Consider the following 21,172-nt stretch of genomic DNA (forward strand, 5'->3'; position numbering starts at 1 on the left):
ACCAGCAGCAGGTGTTATACACAGGGTCAGCTTCAGCTCCAGGCTTATCGCCCGATACAATGTGAGCACTGGATTGCGACAGAGGGGTGTTACACCAGCACCAGGTAAGGGGAACCAAAGTTTCAAAGGCGTGTCTGGCTTATCAAAGAGACGGAAATGTTCCAAGAGGGATGTGAGGGCGAAATCATCACACCTTCTTATGATGCCTTCCAACCTTTCTGCCCCGTATGCAAACGAGGCAGCACTTTAAAACCCTGACACAGGTGAGCTCTGCACCACTCAAGCATGGACTCCTTAGGCCTGCCACAGGTGAGCAGAGAGATTTTATATCTTCATGACATGAACAAGGCTCAGGAAATAATGCGTAAAACAAGAAAATCTAACATATTTCTTTATTTTGAATTACAAAAACAAAATCCCTTCTAAAAATGTTGCTTTTAGAAATGAATATTAGATATTCCCCAATGTTGTATTTAACTTTTGCATGATAGCCAACGGACTGCTGACATTCAGCACATAAAACTCTTAGTTATTTATTGAAAAGCGCTTTTTTATACAAAGAAATTTAACAGTAATTTAATAACTAACGAGAACATTCCTAGCAGACTGAAGAGATGTGTTATCAAAGAGCAGATTTATGAAAAAAATGTCTTTTAGTCATAAATGCTGAGGGGATTGGTCGATCATTTGTTGCTATTCTTGTGTGAATGGAATTTCAAAGCATGTGACCCAGATCAATAAGGTGGCATGTGATGAGCGGTGTGCTTGTGTGCATGTGTGGATGGCTGTTAGTACGACCAGTACATCTCACCAACAGATGCCGTATTTTGGCTAGAGGATACGGTTACATATGTCATGAAAAACAGGAGCACCACCTGCAGCCTGCAGTACAAAATAACTGTAGATTATTAATCAGTGGTCGAGGTCTATAAAAGATGTGAGAGGATTGAGTAAGCAATGAGCGATTTGCCTTTTTAAAACACTTTTTTCAAAAAAGCATAGATTTTAGTATATGTAACTCAAGTATGATATGTATACCTTTTTATTACGGTTCTTCTTTTTCAGTCATCTGACTCAAAGAACAACATAGAGCAAGGCGAAGATGAGCAAAAAGAAGAGAAAATCAGAGGTTTGGAATAATTTTTTGTAGACTTTTGACACATAGTAAGCTTATTGTTGGAGACGATTTATTTATTGTGGACTTGAACATGTTGTAGATCTTAAAGCAAGCCCAGCACACTCCACTCTGGCTTTGGTGGAGCCAGGCTCAAAGGACACAGACCCCTGGGACCTCCCTGAGCTAAAAGACACTGGGGTCCCATGGTCAGGTAAAACTGCCTTTTAAACTGTATGACACAGCTCAACCTTTTGCCAAATCTCTCTAAAAGCTGTTTTTATAGTTTGCTGGAATCTTTGCTGGTTCCTCAGTAGTAACAGCAGTAACAAAGCAGGATTTGTAGGCTGCAACTGATTTAATAAGAGACCAATATTAGGCAGCTAAGTAAGTGTCATATTTAGGTGAGTTTTTTTTAAGTCTGTTTTACACTAATGTACCCACATAACATGATGCTGCCTCCTCTGTACTTCATGGTTGAGGTGAAATTCTCAGGTTCCCACTGCTTTTCCTTCACTACAATGATTGTAATAGCCAAACACAATTTTAGATTCATCACTCTACAAAAAAATTAGATAATCTGTTTTTTTTTTATGTAACATTTGAAGTGGTACTACTAGTGGTAATACTTCTGTGTGGCGGAGTGGCTTCACTGAGCAAATAGACTCACAGTTGATATTAAAGCTCTCCTAACAGTTTCAGCCAGCTTTTTAGTAGAATAGAAGAGAATTAAACTTTATTGTCATTCCACTGTCACAAATACAGAGCAAAAAAAATGTATTCTCTGCATTCAACCCACCCCTTTGGGGAGCAGTGGGCTGCCATTGTGTGGCACCCAGGGAGCAGTGTGGGGTTAAGGTTCTTGCTCAGGGAGCCAGAGTGGCAGTCTGTGGGAGTCGGCTTGAACTCAGAACCACTGAGATCTAAGCCCAATGCCTCAACCACTAGTCCACTCCCTCCCCCCTACAAGCTACCCATCCTCCATACAATTAATGCAATTAGCTCCAAATAAGTTCAAATCTGGAACACAGGTCCCATTTTCACTCTGAACAGAATGACTGCAAGACAGTCTGTTGAGTTTAACTGCTTTATAATTGTTTTTGAACTGACATTTGTTGCAGCTTCTCACACATGGAAGCTGTGCCCATGGAGAAACCAGACAAATAAAAGACCACTACTTCTCTCCTGATTTACTTTAGTTTCCAAAGAAACGTTTGATTCCAAAACATTTGGTAGTCCTTGAAAGTTTTATTGTCAGAATGCAAAAATATAGTGTATGTGCTTTAACATTTACCATGCAGTCATTGACTACCCATTAAAGTATCCTTAGAACTACTCTGGGGTCTCTAAAGGTTTCCCTTGGTTCCTTTAGTAATGTATAATTATGACCTGAGCATACAAATGGAGTAAGTGTGGATTTTATAGAATTACAAAAAGGAACAAAGTTTTTTTTGTTCTTTACACCAGCACCTACAGAGAAATAAACTGAGCTTTGACCTAATTCATTCATAGATGTGATAAAATATATGATCGAGGCAATTAAGAGAAACTGCTGAGTGGGAGAGAAGGCCAAAGTAACGATAAAGGCTCATCCAGGTTGTGTATGTCATCAGATATTTTTATTCTTAGTGCTACATGAATTTAAAAGAGTATATTTTCTAATACTATATAAAAAAAATATAGCATTTCCCATTTGATTTTGGCCACTTGTGTATAATTTTAAAGGTATAGAGGAGGATTTTTGCAAATGTTTGGCCCTCTCCACTATAAAAAAAGTTCACACGCACTACCCTGTACCCGCTCCCAAGAGGGGACGCTTATTAAACGCCATTTTCCCTTGTGCGTGCTCTGTTTAAAAGTTGCTGTTTGCATCGCTCATACAAACTTACTTTGCAAAAGATTTGAAATTTTTCTACTATGTCAGACTCACAACTGGTATGTTAAAATTGGCACGCAGGACAGCGTTACATAAACATGTCACCAGAATGATTTCCAATTAGGAGGATTACTTATTTTGATGATCCACCCAGAACCTCCTCAACTAGTTTTATTAGGTCTGCAACTAACAATTTTGCTCATCAATGAATCTGTTGATTCATTTTCCTATTAGTAATCGGATAGCAAAAGGTTCCTTGAAAATTATTTTTTTAGGCATGCTTTAGAGCCTCAATACTCCATTTAACGATTAATCAATGATGATTGTTTCGATTAATCACAGTTAATCCATTAAATTGTTTCACTTCTACTTTTGACAATAGTTTATTTTCTCTTTCAGATCTAGATACCAAGGGTAAAGTGCTAAGGGTGCTGGGGTCAATTGTAAAGTTCATCGCCCTGCTGGGCCTCCTCTACGTGTTCATCTGTTCCCTCGACATCCTCAGCTCAGCCTTTCAGCTAGTTGGAGGTAAACACTTTTCTAACTGAGACCTTGCAGGTCATTGTTTGAGCTATTCTAAACAATACTGTAGCAGCTAAATAGATTTTAGTCTTAAATTCTAGTTTTCTAATAATTATTCGTAACAAAACTATCAAAGCAGTTGTCATCCTGATGTACAGTTATACCAAAGTAAAATATATATGCTACATGGTCCTTTGTTCATGTTGTCCAGGCAGAGCAGCAGGCGATATCTTTCAGGACAACTCGATTTTGTCTAATCCGCTGGCTGGTTTGGTCATCGGCGTCCTTGTCACTCTGCTTGTACAAAGCTCATCCACCTCTTCCTCTATAGTCGTCAGCATGGTCTCGTCGGGGAGTGAGTGCGAAGCGCACAACACAACATCATCACACAGCTAGCATGAACACACAGAGATGAAGATATTGAGATGTGACAAAAATACTGATATGGATCTGTGTTCTCTGACAGTCCTAAAAGTCCAGGTAGCTGTTCCCATCATCATGGGCACCAACATTGGCACATCGGTCACAAACACATTAGTTGCCATGACGCAAGCTGGTGACCGCAGCACCTTCCGCAGGTAATACTTTGACTGTTTTCCTGTGCTTATAGAAACAACATTGAAAATATACAAAAATAAAGGTACTGAGACCTTTTAATGGAGCATGTTATTTTAAATAAACTAATCTTTTTTGCATTATAGTTGGATGTGTGCATATATTATATAAAACTGTAACTGGAGCGTGTAACAAAAGTAATTTCCCTCTGGGATTATTAAAGTATTTCTGATTCTGATTTCCTAATCAGGCTTTACAAGAAGGTCCTTGATCAATTTCCCTTTAGGAGTCATGCAAAATATAAGGTGCTGATAAATAGAAAGACAGGCTTTATTTTACAGCGACAGTAAGACCTGGACAGGGGTGATCGATAGGAACGGCCTCCCTGATCTAAACCCGACCAGTGTTCTGTTATTGGTCTTCTGTGCAAATCACAGTTTGTCCATAAAGAACACCAGGTTGGAGCACAAGGATGTCCATAAGTGCACATGGCACCAGAACACACCGGAGGTTGATGATTTTGTACTTCGTAGTTGTGTAGGGTGACCACCTGCTAATAAGCTCAAGGGGGGACAAGGGGTATGTTTCTGAGGGACAAAGTGGGACACTGCTTGGTGCAGCGGTGCCCCCACCTCACGGGCAGAATCACTGATAGAGGTTTACACATTTCTAGCACATACCACCTTACATGGTATATTAATAATGCCCTATTCCCATAAACATGTGTAATTGCTGATGTATGCTCATGAATAGGCCAACCAATGTGTATTTATTTCAAAAAAAAAGATTCATAATACTTTGAACATTCAATGAACAGATGCACTTCCAATTCCGATTTACTTTAGCTATTCAATTTTATTTATTTTTTATTACAATTTATTCACTTTAAATAAATTATAATTTAAAATTAAAGGATTAACAGGAATTGTAGTTGCTCTACACCACAGGAACTGTAAAAAAAAAAAGGCTTAACTCACGACTCCAGAGGTTCACAGAACGAGAAGGGGGAGGAAGGATGGTGAACTTGGATGTTGGTAAAAGCAGGAACAGGAAAAAAAAAACTGTTCAGTGTTCTGGGGACACCTTTAGGACTCAAACCTTTTCACCAGCATCTGAATAAAATAAGAAAGAAAGATAAGAGACAGAATTAATTTATGATAAGCTTCCAAATGGTTTTCCAGTATAGACAGAGGAGTGCAAACCCATCACCATCACAATACAAAACCATACAAAAAGGTGCCAAAATACAATCCTATGGAAAACAATGACATATTTTGACCTAAAAGGCTACTGTTTCCTAAAAGTGACACATTTGCACCCCTGTAGACAGCCCACCAATGTTCTAGATCAATCAAACTTCATCTTAGACAAAGGTTTTTTACCTTCAGGTTTCTTCTTGAAGTTGGATTTCTTGTTGGAGCGTGCAGCATTGAGGAGAACCTTCTCTTTCACTACATAAGTGTAAAAGTAAAATAAAGCGCAGTTCCAACTGGTATTTTACGCGAGCGCGCTTTTTTTACGTCACTGCGCGTTCTGGCTGCATTCTTGGAAAATGTTTAGACCGGCCACTGATGATTCAAATCACAAAAAAGTGGTAGAAAGATGTTTAAAAATTGACTTCAAACATTTAATCTCATGAATTTGGGCTTTCACTGCCATCTGCTGTCATATGAGAGCAAGCACAACTTGACGACCATAAGCTTTTTCATATTTCTTGCATTGATTATGCGTGACACGGTCTCAATTTGCGGGACAAATGAATTGGGCTTCAAACGCTGTGCGCACACGCGCTACGCGGGACGGGTGGTCACCCTATAGTTGTGTCATCTGATCTCCAGTCACATGTCTTGGACTCTTTGGTGAAGAGAGGGGCTGAGCTTTCAGCCAAGGACCAGCTGGTGGTGAGCTGGATGTTCAGTTCTCAGAAACAAAACAGAACAGAAACTTAAAACTCTGTTAGCGGGGTCTTTAACTCCCTCCTCCATGATGAGTTTCTCCCAGATCTCAAAGGAAGTTGGAGACATGGAGTTGGGGTGATCAATGTTTTAATTCAGTTTATTTATATAGCGCCATTTCACAACACATGTCATCCCATTTTCACTTTACAGTTCACCAGATCATACAGTCAAATTGATTAAAAGTTTTCTATCTAAGGAAAACCAGTAGATTGTCGATGTGGTCATGTGTAGCTGTGGTCATAAGGTCTCTGATGCCTATCGTGGCGGCAATCCCAGAACCCAGTGGTGGTGCCTGGAAGTAAGTGATACCGTCAAGCTGAAGAAGGAGGCCTACCTGGCCTTGTTAGCTTTTGGGACTCAGGAGTCAGCTGAGAGGTACCAGCAGGCAGCTTTTGCTGTCAGAGAGGCAAAAACTCGGTCTGGAAGGAGTTTGGAGAGGCCATGGAGGAGGACTATTGGTCAGCCTCGAAAGTGTTGCGGCAAACTGTCCGCAGCCTTAGGAGGGGGAAGCAGTGCTTCATCAACATTGTTTTCAGAGTGGGTGTGGAGCTGCTGACCTCGACTAGGGATGTTGTCGGACGCTGGACAATGTACTTTGAGGATCTCCTCAATCCCATCATCATGTCTTCTGAGGAGGAGGCAGAGGCTGGGGACCTAGAAGCAGACTCGGCCATCAGTCAGGCTGAAGTCACCAAGGTAGTTAGATAGGTTCTCTGTAGCAAGGCCCCAGGGTTGGAAGAGATTAGTCCTGAGTACCTTAAGTCTCGGGATGTTGTAAGACTGTCTTGGCTGACACGTCTCTTGGCTGACACGTCGTGGTTGGGAACAGTACCCCTGGATTGGCAGACTGGGGTGGTGGTCCCTCTCTTTAAAAAGGGGGATCGGAGGCTGTGCTCCAATTACAGAGGGATCACACTCCCCAGCCTCCCCAGTAAGGTATAATCCAGGGTGCTGGAGAGGAGGATCCAGCGGATAGTTGAACCTCGGATCCAGGAGAAACAATTTGGTTTTGGTCCCGGTCACGGCACACTGGACCAGCTCTATATCCTTCATTAGGTACCTAAGGGTTCGTGGGAGTCCACATGTGTTTTATGCATTTGGAGAAGGCATTTGACCGTATCCCGCGTGTTGCCCTGTGGGTGGTGTTCTGGGAGTATGGGGTCTGGGGCCCTCTGTTAAGGGCTGTTTGGTCTCTGTATGACCGCAGCTGGAGCTTGGTTCGCATTGCCAGCAGTAAGTCAGACCTGTTCCCATTGCATGTTGGTCCCTGCCAGTACTGCCCTTTGTCACTGGTTCTGTTCATTACATTAATGGACAGATTTTGTAGGCAGAGACAGGGACTAAAGGGTGTCTGGTTTGAGAACATCAGGATATCATCTCTGCTGCTTGCAGATTATGTTGTCCTGTTGGCCTCATTGAACCAGGATGGGCGGGGGCACTAGGGCAGTTTGCAGGCAAGTTTGTAGTGGCTGGGATGAGGCTCAGCTCCTCCAAATCTGAGGCCATGATTCTCCACCAGAGGAAGGTGGACCCCCCTCTTCAGTTCAGTGGAGAGCCCTTGTCTCAAGAGAACGAGTTCAAGTATCTTAGGGTCTTGTTCATGAGTGAGGGACAGATGGATCGATAGATGGATCGGTGCGCCGTCGGCACCGATCAGCTATCAGTGACCACAGTGACATGGTTGCTGTATAGGACTGTCGTGGTGAAGAGGGAGCTGTGTGGGAAAGGCTCTCGATTTACAACCAAAATTAGTTCCCTTCGCAGGGTGGCTGGACACACCCTTCAAGATGGGTGAGGAGCTCAGTTACCCTGGAGGAGCTTGGAGTAGAGTTGTTGCTCCTCCTCCTTGAAAGGAGCCAACTGAGGTCTGGGCATATCTGCTTAGACTGCTGGCTCTGTAACCCGGCCCCGGATAAAGCGGAAGAAAATGGAATGGAATGGGGGAAAAAATTTAATATGCTGTTAATAAAGTTATTAACAACAAATTAAATTAGGATTAATGAGACAGATGAGCTCAAAGTTGCATAATCACGGCCTGAATAGAAACTAATAACCCTAATCACATTATTTTTAGCAGTAAAAGTCTTTTGAAGTATGCTTTACGATTCGACACTGAAATTCTTTACTGAAATGGTTCCAGCTCACTCACATTAAATTAAGATATGAGCTATTTATTATAGATTATCTTAGATTGATGTCTAGATCTATTTGAGCCATTATACTTTGATCTAATTTGTTCCATTGTAGCTCTGTACAGACCATGATGCTGCCAAACCAATGCCTTCACTATACTGTCCTCCAAGCCTTTCCAGAACAACTGAATTCATACTGAAATTCAACTGAAGCAATAATCTATAAAGTAAATCGATGAATCCTCAAGATCTGGCTGGCTTTGCATTGGATTTTATATAGGCACACCGAAGGATACCAAAATACAAATTTAGAGAACAGCTGCCAAATATTATACTATTATAAAGACTGTTAGTCTTTTTGTGTTTTATCTATTCCACAACAATACACTAACATTTTCAGTAGGGATTTAAGCAGAGATGGGGGACCTGGAGTCAACAAGTCATCTCTATTTCATATATATGTTATAAATCTGGTTTAGCCTGTGCTTACTGAACTCACCTGGTTTAGTGGCTGGGCAGAACCAATACATGACATAGAGATGATTTGTTGACTCCAGATCCCCCATCCCTGATTTTAAGACATTGTAAAAGTTCAAGAGGCATGATTTATAGCCATGTTTGCATCACTTGCAGAACCCTATTCACTAGAGGTAAAAAACTTTGAACCTTTGTCCAACCAAATATCTTATCAGCACCAAAAAATAATAAAATATATATACAGCTGATATGAACGTTTAACCTGGACCATTACTGTGAATAAAATGTTCTTGCTTGAAAAATGTGAGGATCAGATTTCTGAAACACCATAATTATTAATATTTTTATCCCCCTTCCATGCATAAAGGGCTTTTGCAGGGGCTACCGTGCACGACTTCTTTAACTGGCTCTCTGTGCTGGTGCTGCTGCCTCTGGAAGTAGCCTCTGGTTACTTGTACGTTGTGACCGAACTCATCATCGACTCCTTTCAGATCCAGAGTGGAGAAGCACCCGACCTATTAAACGTGATTACTGATGTCTTAACTGAAGCTATCATACAGGTAAGATGTGATAAACGTAATCTTAATTATTGATATTCTTATGATACCTTTTTTATTTGAATAGACTGTCAGAAGATAAGCATTCGGAAAAAATAAATCTAGGATGGGAAGAACCTGACCTTTGGGTTGTTCTGGTGCTACATATTGCTTTTCTGATTTTTATCTTCTTCCTTGTAATAGTGTCTCTTCTTTGAAATAAAAACATATAATGATGAGACATTTGATTAATGCTTGCAATAACTAGGATGTTGCTGATTCCATGTCCTCATCTTTATCAGGCTGATAAGAAGCCATTGTAAAATGCTCTTATCTTTGGCCTGTTTTCCTTTTCTCTTCCGTATTAGCTGGATGAGTCTGTTATTAGTGGACTTGCCACTGGAGACCCAGATGCCCAAAACAAAAGTATGATCAAGAAGTGGTGTAAAACCTACAGCAACACAGTAAGACACAAAGAGAGCAAAGTCAAATGTACAACAAATATCTGGCAGTGAGAGAGATTAAGAGCAAAACTGTGCATGTGTTTTAGACCTTACAGAATGTCACAGTTCCCGGTCCGGAGAACTGCACCTCTCCGTCTCTCTGCTGGATCGATGGCAACATTACTGTCACTCTAAAGAATGTGTCCGAAACATACAACATTCAGAAATGTAAGACGTACATGAAAATAAATCATCCTCATTTTACATTACGTTTAGCCTATTGAATTTCTCTTTGGAATTAACAAAGTATCATTTTAACTGCATTGAAAAAAATATATATAGATGACGTGTTTAAGGCAATTTGAGAAAAATATACCATGTATGGTTTTGTCAGTGAACCAATTTTCTGTTATGGACCAGGATCTTCAAAAATTTCGGCCCACTATTACCACACTTATATTTCCTAATAGTCCTTCACAAAGACATGTCCATACTGTGGCTGAATTACACATTTTGTTGATTAACTAAACTCTTGAATGCATGCAGAGTTTGTACTGAGGGGCCAAATGTGTTCCAAGAAGATGTCCACCGCATCATTACACCCTCACCATCATGTTTTCTTGATACAGACCATCCATACAATCATCTGTTTGATGCCAAATTCTGATCGTATTTCTGTAGCTGTTATGGAGATTCATTTGAACCGTACTTTAACTTTTTTTAAGGTTGAAATTTGCCTATAAAAGCTGTAGTCTCAGTTTCCTGTACCTCAGCTCTCAGGAATGACATCCAATGGGGCCCTCTGCTGCTGTAACCCATCTGCTTTCAATTTAACATGTCTGCAGATATGGTATTTCCTATATTTTTCTTATAATCAGTTGTCTGTTATTCTGCTGCCTTTTATTATATCAAACCATTTGACTCAGTCTCACTCAACCACTGAAAGGTGAGTGACGGCTGTGTGTAAAAACCACTGTCAATTAGCAGTTTTTGAATTCCTCAGATAAACTCACATTGAACCAAGAGCAATGCCATGTGCAAAGTCCTCCAAACCTAAATTAATGCAAACCTTACTTTTGGACATGTCTTACCACTCTTAAATGCAATCAACTGCTGCAATGTGGTTGGTTGATTAAACAGACTTACACTGTGTATATGCCATAATTATTATTTTAAATCTCAATTTGCACCCATATTTCTGTGTGGGTTTCTACAGGTAATCACATCTTTGTGAACGTGAACCTGTCTGATCTGGCTGTGGGTCTCATCTTGCTGGCGCTCTCTCTGCTGGTTCTGTGTTCCTGTCTGGTCTGCATTGTTAAATTGCTTAACTCTATGCTGAAGGGCCAAGTGGCTGCAGTCATCAAGAAATTCCTCAACACTGGTAAGCAGCCTCCCACTCTGCGTATCCAGTCAGTTAAATAAGTAAATAGGTTGGCGAAATAATATGTTGCATGTGTGCACAGATTTCCCCTTTCCATTCGGCTGGGTCACAGGATACATCGCCATTGTAGTTGGAGCTGGAATGACTTTCATTGTGCAGAGCAGTTCTGTGTTCACATCAGCCATTACTCCACTAGTTGGTGAGATCAAGAAATGTATAATGCAGACACAGAAAGAGGTCTGTTTTTGTAAAAAATAACCATTCTTTAATAATTAATTTTGTGAAATAGGTATTGGTGTCATCAGCATAGAGAGGGCATATCCACTATCTTTGGGCTCAAACATCGGCACCACCACCACTGCCATTCTGGCAGCCATGGCCAGCCCTGGAGACAGACTGGCTAATGCTCTACAGGTAGATAAATCAATCACAAAATGACCAGAGTTATTATTATTCTTGAATTGCTTCTGAAATTGTTTTTATGTTAATTATTTTTAATTCTGTCTCATGTAAAGTAGAACAAAGCTGTTGGTCATTTATATTTGTAGTGAAAATGTTGCTAAACCCATTTGAAAACATTTACTAATAACAATATACAATATCCATATAAATTTAACGCTAATGAGAAAGACTAACAAAGAACAGTTAGACTCATTATACTAGTAAAACGTCATTTTTTTAAACAAAGAAAAATTTTATATTTGTCTCTCACAATGTTTTTTAACAACTTCTTTTTTGCAATAAAAGCTACATCTAAAAATATACATCTTAAAATGATTAAACAAAGTAAAAACAGTGTACTGTCATGCAGAGACTGAGCAAAAGGTTTCAAAAGGAATTTTCCTTAAAAAATATATTTTTTTAGAAAAGTAGTGCAAATCTTCTCATTAATTGCAGATCATAGGTAACCTTTCAGGCCAGATCAGTAATGTGTAATGCTCAGGTTTAGTTCTGCAGATTATTATCTGAGTGTTATGATTTGCAGATTAGAGATGAATTTAAAGACTGGTTCTAACTGCCAGATGGTACATGCACATTTTTTTTGACTTAATATGATTCCTTATTCTTAAAAACTGTAGAAACATTTTTCAATCGAAGTAAGCAAAAGATATTCAACAAACCATTTCAATCATTTCCCCAGATTGCCCTTGTGCATTTCCTGTTCAACATCTCTGGAATCATTTTATGGTATCCGATCCCCTTCACTCGAATTCCCATCCGACTGGCCAAGGGTCTGGGGAACGTCACTGCCAACTACCGCTGGTTTGCTGCAGTATACATCATCTGCTGCTTTTTCCTGTTACCACTCTTCATATTCAGCCTGTCGCTTGCTGGTTGGAAGGTCCTTGTGGGTGTGGGCGTACCTTTAGTTGTCATGCTTATCATGGTCTTGGTGATCAATGCACTGCAGAAAAGGAAACCTGGATGGCTGCCTTCCGGACTGCGATCCTGGGACTTCCTCCCTCTCTGGGCCCACTCTCTGGATCCCTGGGATAAATTGGTCGGAGTGTTTATAGCCAAATGCTGCTGCTGTTGCAAATGCTGCCAAATTTCAAATGATAGTCAGGAACATGAAGAGCAAGAATCTGATGAACATTGTACAGAAATACATAAAGAGGTGTATGACAACCCAATGATGTCTGTAGATAAAGCTGTAGAGAATGAAACAAGGATAGAACTAGATAATATAAAACAAACACAACTTTGAGGGTTTATATTTATTGTATTTGTGTGTTTCTGTGTATGATTTATACTGGCCATGGCACACAAACTTAAAGAAATCTATCTATATTTATATGATTAAGTGAAGTTGGCATGTTTTTATGATGAGAAATAACAATGAACACAACCTGAAGTGCTGATGTTTATTCAATTGACTGAAGTATGAATCTATATTTGTGTTGTTATTAACTGATCCTCTGAAACAATGGATCCTGTCTCTGTCAGCATCCTGCTCTGTTTGCAACTTTTACCTCACTCATTTCTCTTTCAAATTGATTTATTCTTTCATTTAAGTTTGTTTGTATGAAGAACTACTGAGACATCAGTGTATTACGTAATATGTTTGAACAATCTGAGTTTGGAGAATTTAGAGAGTTTTTGGGGATAACTGCAAGCCAGAGGGTGGTCAGTTCCAAGGAAGATTTCTAATATTTTTTACAACAGTGTTTAGTAGTTGATGCTAATTAAATATCAACTTATACTTGTACTTTAGCTGATTATTTACTTAAAATCTCAAACTTATTTTCAGTAAGTTTCTTAGAAAATGGGTGCTACAAAAACAAATCTACCTGAAAGAAAAGTAGTACAATAAAAAAAAAATAGGACATTGTTAAAAAACATGAGTAGATACTTATGATGGATACTTACCATTAGCATGTTGTTGTTGTTTTTGTTTTTTTTGTGGCAGATATTTATAATGAGAACACATGTTGAGAAAAACACAAAGTTAAGTTTGCACATAATTAGCTTGAATCCTATTGAATTGTTACAAGTCATATCATAGCAGAAATTAAAAACAATAATAATACATTTTATTTGTAATGCACTTTATATTTAAATCAACATTTCAAAGTGCTGCATGATAGAAGAAGTGTTTAATGACAGAGAGCATAAACCACCACCATGTAAAGGTAACATATGGGAAGTCTAGCTGCGTGGCATCTTGCTAATTCTAGACTTGATGTATGTTATGAGTCATATATTTCTTTAGGAACACAGTAAGCTATGAGTATGTTTGGCAACAGATTGTGAAAACATTATTCTATCTTTCATAAACAAGTAAACCCCAATATTGGTGCAACATCTTATAGCTCTCCTCCAAAAAAAGCTGGTTGGGGTAGAATATTTGACAGTCAGGAAGGCTCCAGGTTCCTGAGAATAATTTGTAAGTAGGTCTGAAACTAAGAAAAGTCCACAATTACTGAGCACTAATTTAAGTTATTTGATTTTATAATCTGAAATACGCAAGCATCAGTTTAGGTATCTACAAATGCCTCATTCCAAATCATGCTAAACAATACGGATGAAAATATAAACCTTATCTTAGTAATCCGAAAATAAAAAATAAATCGATTGACTATGATCTTGTTACAGCTGTTACAGTAACAAAATGGATGTAAACAATTATTATGCTTTAGAAAATGATTCTTATGTGAAAAGGTTAAACAATAAAAACTCACAGTGTCACTCCATAATTCGCTAACTCAAGAGCTTGGAAAAATTCCCTTACCGTATTTTCACGACTATAAGGCGCACTTAAACGTCTTTTTTTTTCCTCAAAATGTGCGGTGCGCCCTATGGTGCGGTGCGCCTTATGTGTGTTGTAACTGCGACTTTTGAACCACCTCATTGAGGAGATGATGAAAGAGTGGCTGAATGTAAGGAGACCAGGTGTTTTTTTTCCACCCCTCACCATCGCTGTTAATATGTAACTCCATGCGTGCCCATCTCACAGCTGATGTGAAAAACATGGGGAAACAAATTAACGCTGCTCGACATCGGTGTGAACCGGACCCAGCAGGTGCAGCAGAAGCAGCGTGTTTACATGCAAAGTCAATGGTTGACGCGCATATAGGTGCAGCAAAAGGTCCCGCAGCGCATTTTGGTGCAGCACGTCGGGAGCGTTTAAGCATCTGAAGCGCCGCCAACGCGCTTCTGCTGCTCGAGATGGAAAAATTGAAGTTTTGCTGCTGGACGCGCCGCATCAACCAATCAGAGAAGCTGATCTGGGAGCTGCCAGCGAGACAGACAGCGCTCTGATGACATGATATTAACGCAAATGGAAAAGGCTGGATGGATGCGTGGCTGAGGCAGGTGTATGTGAGAAGACTAGGTGGTTTTTTCCACGCATCACCATCGCTGCGTGCCCATCTCACAGCCGATGTGAAAAAAAGGTGAATCAAATGAACGCTGTGCTCGCCGTTATCCCGGGGGTCTGACAAAGGAACTTCCACCGCTCGACATCGGTGTGAAGCGGCCGTTCGAAGTAAGGCTGCGAGCGGCGTGGGAGCGATGGATGACCGACGGAGACCACAGTTTCAGGATAAGAAGGCAGCGCCGGGCAGATTACGCCACAGTTTGCGGATGGATTGTAGATGCTTGGACTAAAGTGTCTGCTGGCTCTGTTGTTCAAGCTTTTGCAAAAGCCGGCATTATTTCTGAGGAGCCGCGCTGCACGGAAAGTGACTCTGACAGCGAAGAAGGGGAAACTGGCATGTCTGATTTAGCGCAGCTGTTTTATTCAGAAACAGAGGATGATGACTTTGATGGGTTTGATTAATACTTTGTAATAAATACATGAATAAAGCACAATCATACTCAGTTTTGCTCCCGCTGTATTTTTCTCCCTGAAAACTTAATTCAACAGCAGCCTCTGGGCGGGTCTCCTCCTCTTCAGCGCGGTGGCTGGCAGGTGTTTTTTCATCTAAATAATCTAAATCTTGCAGCTATATTTGCTGTGATCAGTGGGAATAAAGTAGTTTTAATATGTTTTTAAGTGAGAAAGTCCACCTGAAAACTTCATAATTGCAGTCAGTTCATCCAGATTATCTATTTCTGTCGGAGGCGCTCAGACCCCCACATACCAGCGGTGCGCTGACAGTAGAAATCTCTTCATCAGCAGCCTGTAGGCTGGGCAGCCTGGGGTTCACCGCGGCTGCTGGCAGGTGTTTTTCATCTAAATAATTTTAGCTGCAGGCACCAGGATACCGGCAATAAAAGCGAACATATTCCGTCAGCAGGTTTCAGGATTTTAAGTTAATTTAGGAGTGACCACAGCGCTGTGTCATCTGCGATGTGTCTGTCTCACGGCCAGCTGCCAGGTTTGATTAATACTTTGTAATAAATACATGAATAAAGCACAGTCATACTCAGTTTTGCCCCCGCTGTATTTTTAAATACGCAGTAGAGGTATTTAAAGGTAGTAGAGGACTTGTACCTGTATATAAAAAACGCGCCCTATAGTCCGGTGCGCCTTATGTGTGTGTTAAATACAGAAATGGGACACATAACTGAGAGTGCGCCTTTTAGTCCGGTGCGCCTTATGGTCGTGAAAATACGGTACCCTTGAAACTCTGCTGGAACTGAGGTTATCTGAAAGATAAGATTGCAATATAATCAGGATATTAGCAGGCTTCCTCATGCTTTATATGTGCATGCCTGAACACTAGTCTGCATATCCTGTAAGCAGGCTAGCATACAAGACTATGGAAATAAAAAGGGAAAGCTGAAAACAGACATTTCCTTGTATTTACTAACTAACCAGGGTTAGTTCTGCGGCACAGCTAGAGCTGCTATAAGAAATTAAAAACTGTGAGCCTTAGCTTTAAATTGTTTATTTAAATCTATATAAACGCAGAAATATGTTTCATTATGTCACTGATACCATAAAGCAACAGCATAGCCTATCTCAGATCAAAATTAGTTTATGGTTTAGAAATCTGGAAACTTTCCTTAAAGCTGCAGTCTGTAACATTGAGAAGAGAGAAGACTTCGACTGAAAATTTGAAGAAAAACAGGTTTCACTCCACTCCCCCACCCTCTCTGCTTCACTCATGCCCCACCTCCAAGCTCCACCCCTCTCACAGCATCTGCGCGGCTACCGCATGCGACCAGAAGGGGGGGGGGGGGGGGGGGGGGGGGGGGGGGGATTCAGCGTGTGTGAGCTGTGATTGACACTCCATCAGACGCTCCTCTGGCTGTGATTGGTTGTTTTGACTCGTCCCGAATTATTCTTTCCAGATTGAAATACAGGCAGTAGGCGGGACCAATTGAAGCAGTTTTTTTCACAGGTTACATATCACATGTACTGCTGTCTGGGCATAGGGACAGTTTTAGCCAATATGACAAAAAAGTGATTTTTAAAAACTTACAGACTTCAGCTTTAAGTAATGAAGTAATACATGGTATCTTTTGGGATTTTGCACTTATTTGGCAGATGCCTAATTATAATTGGGAGAAGCTTCCTGAAACTAATCTACATGGTGATGAATGCAAGAAGAAAAACAAATTGTGTCATGAACTGTATCTAAATGCAGGATATACAGTGTATGGAGGTAGAACAAACTCTGCAAAAGAACCAACAGCTAGGTACGAAACTGCAAAGTTTTAATTTACATGTCAAGTCTTTCTCTATGTTTTATATTATTTGTAGTTAACTATGGAAAAGTGATGCTGAGAGATAATTAACTCACTGATCAAGTCGATGATTGGCTTTTAAGATTATAAGACATCTCTAGAGATATAACCTAAAAAAAATGATTGATTGAGGAGATTCAAGAAATGTCTCATCATTAAAGCATGTCCTGAACAACATGTTTCACTGCGCCTGTGTTATTACTCTGTTAACAGTTATCTGCAGTTTTTCACTTAGCAAGAAAAGGGGTTGTAAGTTATAATTACATTTAATGAACACTTGACATTAAGAAGAAATTAAGCCACGGATCGATATATTTAATAATCCTTATCCTTTTCTTTATGTTTATCTGGCTACATTTTTACAGTTTGTGTATTATCTCTTCAAAGAAGATCTTTCTGCAGTTAGTTTAAAGATTTAGAGCTATATTTGTGTATTTTTTGGGAAGTTTGAGTGTGTGTGGGGGTAGTGGTGAGTGGATCAAGGAAAATCCCACTGCTGGCCTCCCAGGGAGACATGTACGATTATGATTTAAGCAATCAATAAGTCAACATTGATTGCATTCTGATGTGCATGACGCAGCAACCACAAAAGCACCGGCTCAATCAGAGAACTGACTCCTGCACAATAAAATGTGCCAAATGGACACATTTACTTATCTAAGCATTTTAAAATGTTGATAAGTTAGTGTTCAAGAGCTTCTTAATGACTAACATTATCTATGAATGTATTTTATGTTGTTGCTTATTTCTAAGAAACATTACCTTCATGAACAAAGGTTGAAAATGTGGATCATGGTAGAAAAACCCTGTTGTAGAAAATGTTCTCCCTCCTCAGCCATTTCCAGGAAATACAGGGCTGGAAAAATACAACTGCTGGAATATTATAACTATTCCCTTTGAGTTATTAGACTAAAGATATTGTAGTTTAAGGAATGCCTCTTTAATATGTTTAAATTACTGCTTTTTATCATCAACCCAAAATGTGGCGCCTGTCTTCAATTTTGCACAAAAAAAAAATTAACCTGCTGCTTTCCCAGTTTTAAAAAAAGAAATTATTTTTTCAAGCCAATCTTCTCCAGAGATGTTTTTGTGAGATTTAAGAATAAGACGCCTAGGTAAAATACCACATAATTGTAAAGAAAAAGTAAAATTAAACATGATTTTCACTTTTGTTGACGTATAAAAATCTGAAAGATGGAGTGTACATGGTGTATGCATTAGCTAATTTTACCAATTCTTTGTAAAACAGCTTATTTTCAGTCAGACTGAAAAGACCTAAAAATAAATCACATGTCTTATTGCAATAATTGGTTGTCATCTGTACATTTCTGAGAATATCTAACATCATTTGAAATAAGGCTGTTACATAGCAACATGCAGTTTAGTAACTAGGCATGGCACAGCAAGTTTATTTATAGTATTATTATAATTATTACATTATTACAATTCAGTATTAAGAAAGTTCAATGGAAAAAGCACATTGCAATGGCATAAAGATAATCAAATAATTAATACAAACCTGAAACATTAAAGAGAATGAAAACAAAGATTCAAATTAAAAGATGACCATAAAAAAATATGATATAATGATTCATAATAAATTGAAAGAAAATATGGAAAGCTATGTTCAGGTAGTTCAGTCAAAGACGATTTAATGACGTTTAGGGTTTCAATATTACTACAGCTTTCTAAGAGTTTGTTTCACATTAGCAGAGCACAAAAACTAAATGCTGCTATTCCATGTTTGGTTCTGGTTCTAGGAATGCAGAGAAGAGTTGAACCAGAAGACCTGAGAGGTCAACAAGTCTGTAACATAATGTAGTACTAAACCATTCAATGATTTATAGACAGAAGTATTTTAAAGTCTAAGACACAAGGAGCAACTGACTTGATGTCCTTTCATTTTCTTAGTTTTAATGAAGATGTGGGCAGCACCATTTTGGATCAACTGCATTTATCTGATAATTTTTAGGTAGACCGGTGAAGACGCTGCTAAGTAATCAGTTCTACCAAAGATGAATGAGTAAATTAGTTTTTCAAGATCCTGCTGAGGCATTAGTCCTTAAAAGGAGCATTGTCAAGTCAAATGCCTATACAAAAAAATCCCTAAAATCCATTTTACGTACCAAAAAAAAAAAAGTTGTATGCACCAAGTGTCCACCCTGATATTGTTTTGATCATTATTTTTAAGCCTAAATAGAACCCCAGCACAAGGGGCGATGAGCAGACATAAACAGATGTGTGTGCCATCTTCTGGCAGTACTATCTTTAATATTAATGGTACCTAGACCATAGATGCTAAGAATAGCATTTGTATCATTATTATCAGTACTAATATTACCACACAGCTTCCATGTTTACTCCCTGTGCACATGCTTAGTGTTGAGGATCAAATGTCTATGACGTAAGCAAGCCCAAAGCGAGCCAACTCCCCCCAGAGTCATGTCCTTTTAAAACCAAACCTTTTCCGTCCTCTTTGTCCATGACCTCGTCCATAAAGGAGAGGCATATCTTCTTCAGCTGAAACTACATCACGTGGCTCCTTTGCCGTGGAGAGTCTGATTTGCTGGCCAAAGCAGATTTCCTTATCTGCCTACGATCAAAACAGAAGTGAATTGTAGCTTCTCATCTCAATCCAGTCTGCCCAGTCTACTTTTTTCGGTCAGGGTGGTCTATTTTTGCTGCTGCCCAGACCAGTCCTGCCGGACTGCCTGCAACGCTCGGACTGGTATTCTGTGATACTGGGCATTTGCCCGGTGGGCCGGTCCTAATTTCAGCGTGCGAGGGCCGGCCCTCCTTAAATCAAATCCTTAAATCCTACCTGTGACAGATAATAACTCAAGGAGCTCAAGAAGTAAAACAATGTTAACTACGTAAATGGTGAATGCAGTATATTTAGCCCTTCCTTTTCATGCACATTCTTGTGATGGTTGGCATATGGTGTAATTTTCTATTACTTGAAACAGTAAAATCCTTGCAACAAAATAAATTATAATAAAACTAAAATATTTTCTTTAAACCAAACTATGATGTTTGTCTTATATTTGGCAAATTTATGTTTGAATATTTTACAAAAATATGTTGCAGCGCATGATGGGGTTTTGCATCTAAAGGCTTACGTTTCCCGTCTTACGTGCATTGTTGCCTGGTTGGGATGTTTCCCAATCTGGCAGTTTAGGATGGCCCTCAATGGCTAAAAATTTTTTTTCTTAAGATTTATGGCCTAAGAGATCAATAGACTTTGGGTCAAATAGGCCAAGATTTTGTATATCCAGGCGAAAATCTTTTAGGCTGGAAAACGCTGGTGATGTAGTGAGTGGGGACGTTACGCAGCAGCAGTCCCTGTCTTGTCCGTGTTAATAACCAAAGCCAGTAAAACCGCATTATAGAGGTCTTGGTGATGGTTGTCGTGTGATGCTTGAAGATAGATCGGTTAATCAACAGTGCGTATTTCCATTGTGTTTCACATTGGAGTAGCACGTGTTTGACTGTGCTTCATTTTGTTTTTTCGGAGGGGGTCCATAGGTGGGCCGGTGTAGATGGAAAAATGCCAGGGCTAAAAATCATTCCCAGTCCGAGCCTGCTGCCTGCTGCCAAGGAGCTGCTCTGAGTTTCCAAATGGTCATCAGGTGCATTTACCTGAACTGCTGTAAATGATTAAACAATCGCAGAACAGTCATACAGAACTCTCTTTCCCATTATTTACCCATTGTCCGCTTTGTCTTTTGAACTAATGTGATTAGGTTTGAGTGGATAGCATCGTTAGCGTCATGCTACCTCACTTTTGGCCATTTGTATACATAGTGGCAGATATTTTGTGAGAATTATTATCCTTTATTCAATCCTTAAATCGTCAGCTTCAGACTACCACACTTTCCGTTTATTTTCAGTAGCTTGTAGAGTTTACATAGTTCATTAAACCTGATAACAATGTGACAGGGATTATTGGGTTTTAAAACAGAAACACAACTAATAAAACAGTAAGACGCTGTAGATTCTCAGAAAGACTTTGTATGCAACATTAGTGATTTACTGTG

At 39.6% G+C, this 21,172-nt stretch overlaps 1 protein-coding gene across 1 annotated transcript; it reads left to right on the forward strand.

The window, feature by feature from the left end:
• Positions 1 to 13,204, forward strand: slc34a2a (solute carrier family 34 member 2a). The gene is made up of 13 exons (XM_038292419.1): positions 1 to 309; positions 1,066 to 1,129; positions 1,218 to 1,328; positions 3,390 to 3,518; positions 3,724 to 3,867; positions 3,979 to 4,090; positions 9,002 to 9,194; positions 9,539 to 9,634; positions 9,721 to 9,841; positions 10,830 to 10,997; positions 11,080 to 11,196; positions 11,287 to 11,411; positions 12,139 to 13,204. The coding sequence occupies exons 1-13, from the start codon at positions 286 to 288 to the stop codon at positions 12,703 to 12,705; spliced, it is 1,971 nt and encodes a 656-aa protein (XP_038148347.1). The 5' UTR covers positions 1 to 285; the 3' UTR covers positions 12,706 to 13,204.
• Positions 13,205 to 21,172: the final 7,968 nt, after the last annotated feature.

The sequence above is a fragment of the Cyprinodon tularosa genome, unplaced genomic scaffold, assembly GCF_016077235.1.
Source record: "Cyprinodon tularosa strain WSP-4 unplaced genomic scaffold, ASM1607723v1 ctg312, whole genome shotgun sequence".
NCBI lineage: Eukaryota > Metazoa > Chordata > Actinopteri > Cyprinodontiformes > Cyprinodontidae > Cyprinodon > Cyprinodon tularosa.

Excerpts from the sequence above, each read along its gene's own strand:
- slc34a2a (XM_038292419.1), top strand. The coding sequence starts at position 286 with ATGGACTCCTTAGGCCTGCCACAG. Across the intron at positions 1,329-3,389 it reads CACTGGGGTCCCATGGTCAG|ATCTAGATACCAAGGGTAAA; the intron begins GTAAAACTGCCT and ends TTTCTCTTTCAG. Across the intron at positions 11,412-12,138 it reads GACTGGCTAATGCTCTACAG|ATTGCCCTTGTGCATTTCCT; the intron begins GTAGATAAATCA and ends TCATTTCCCCAG.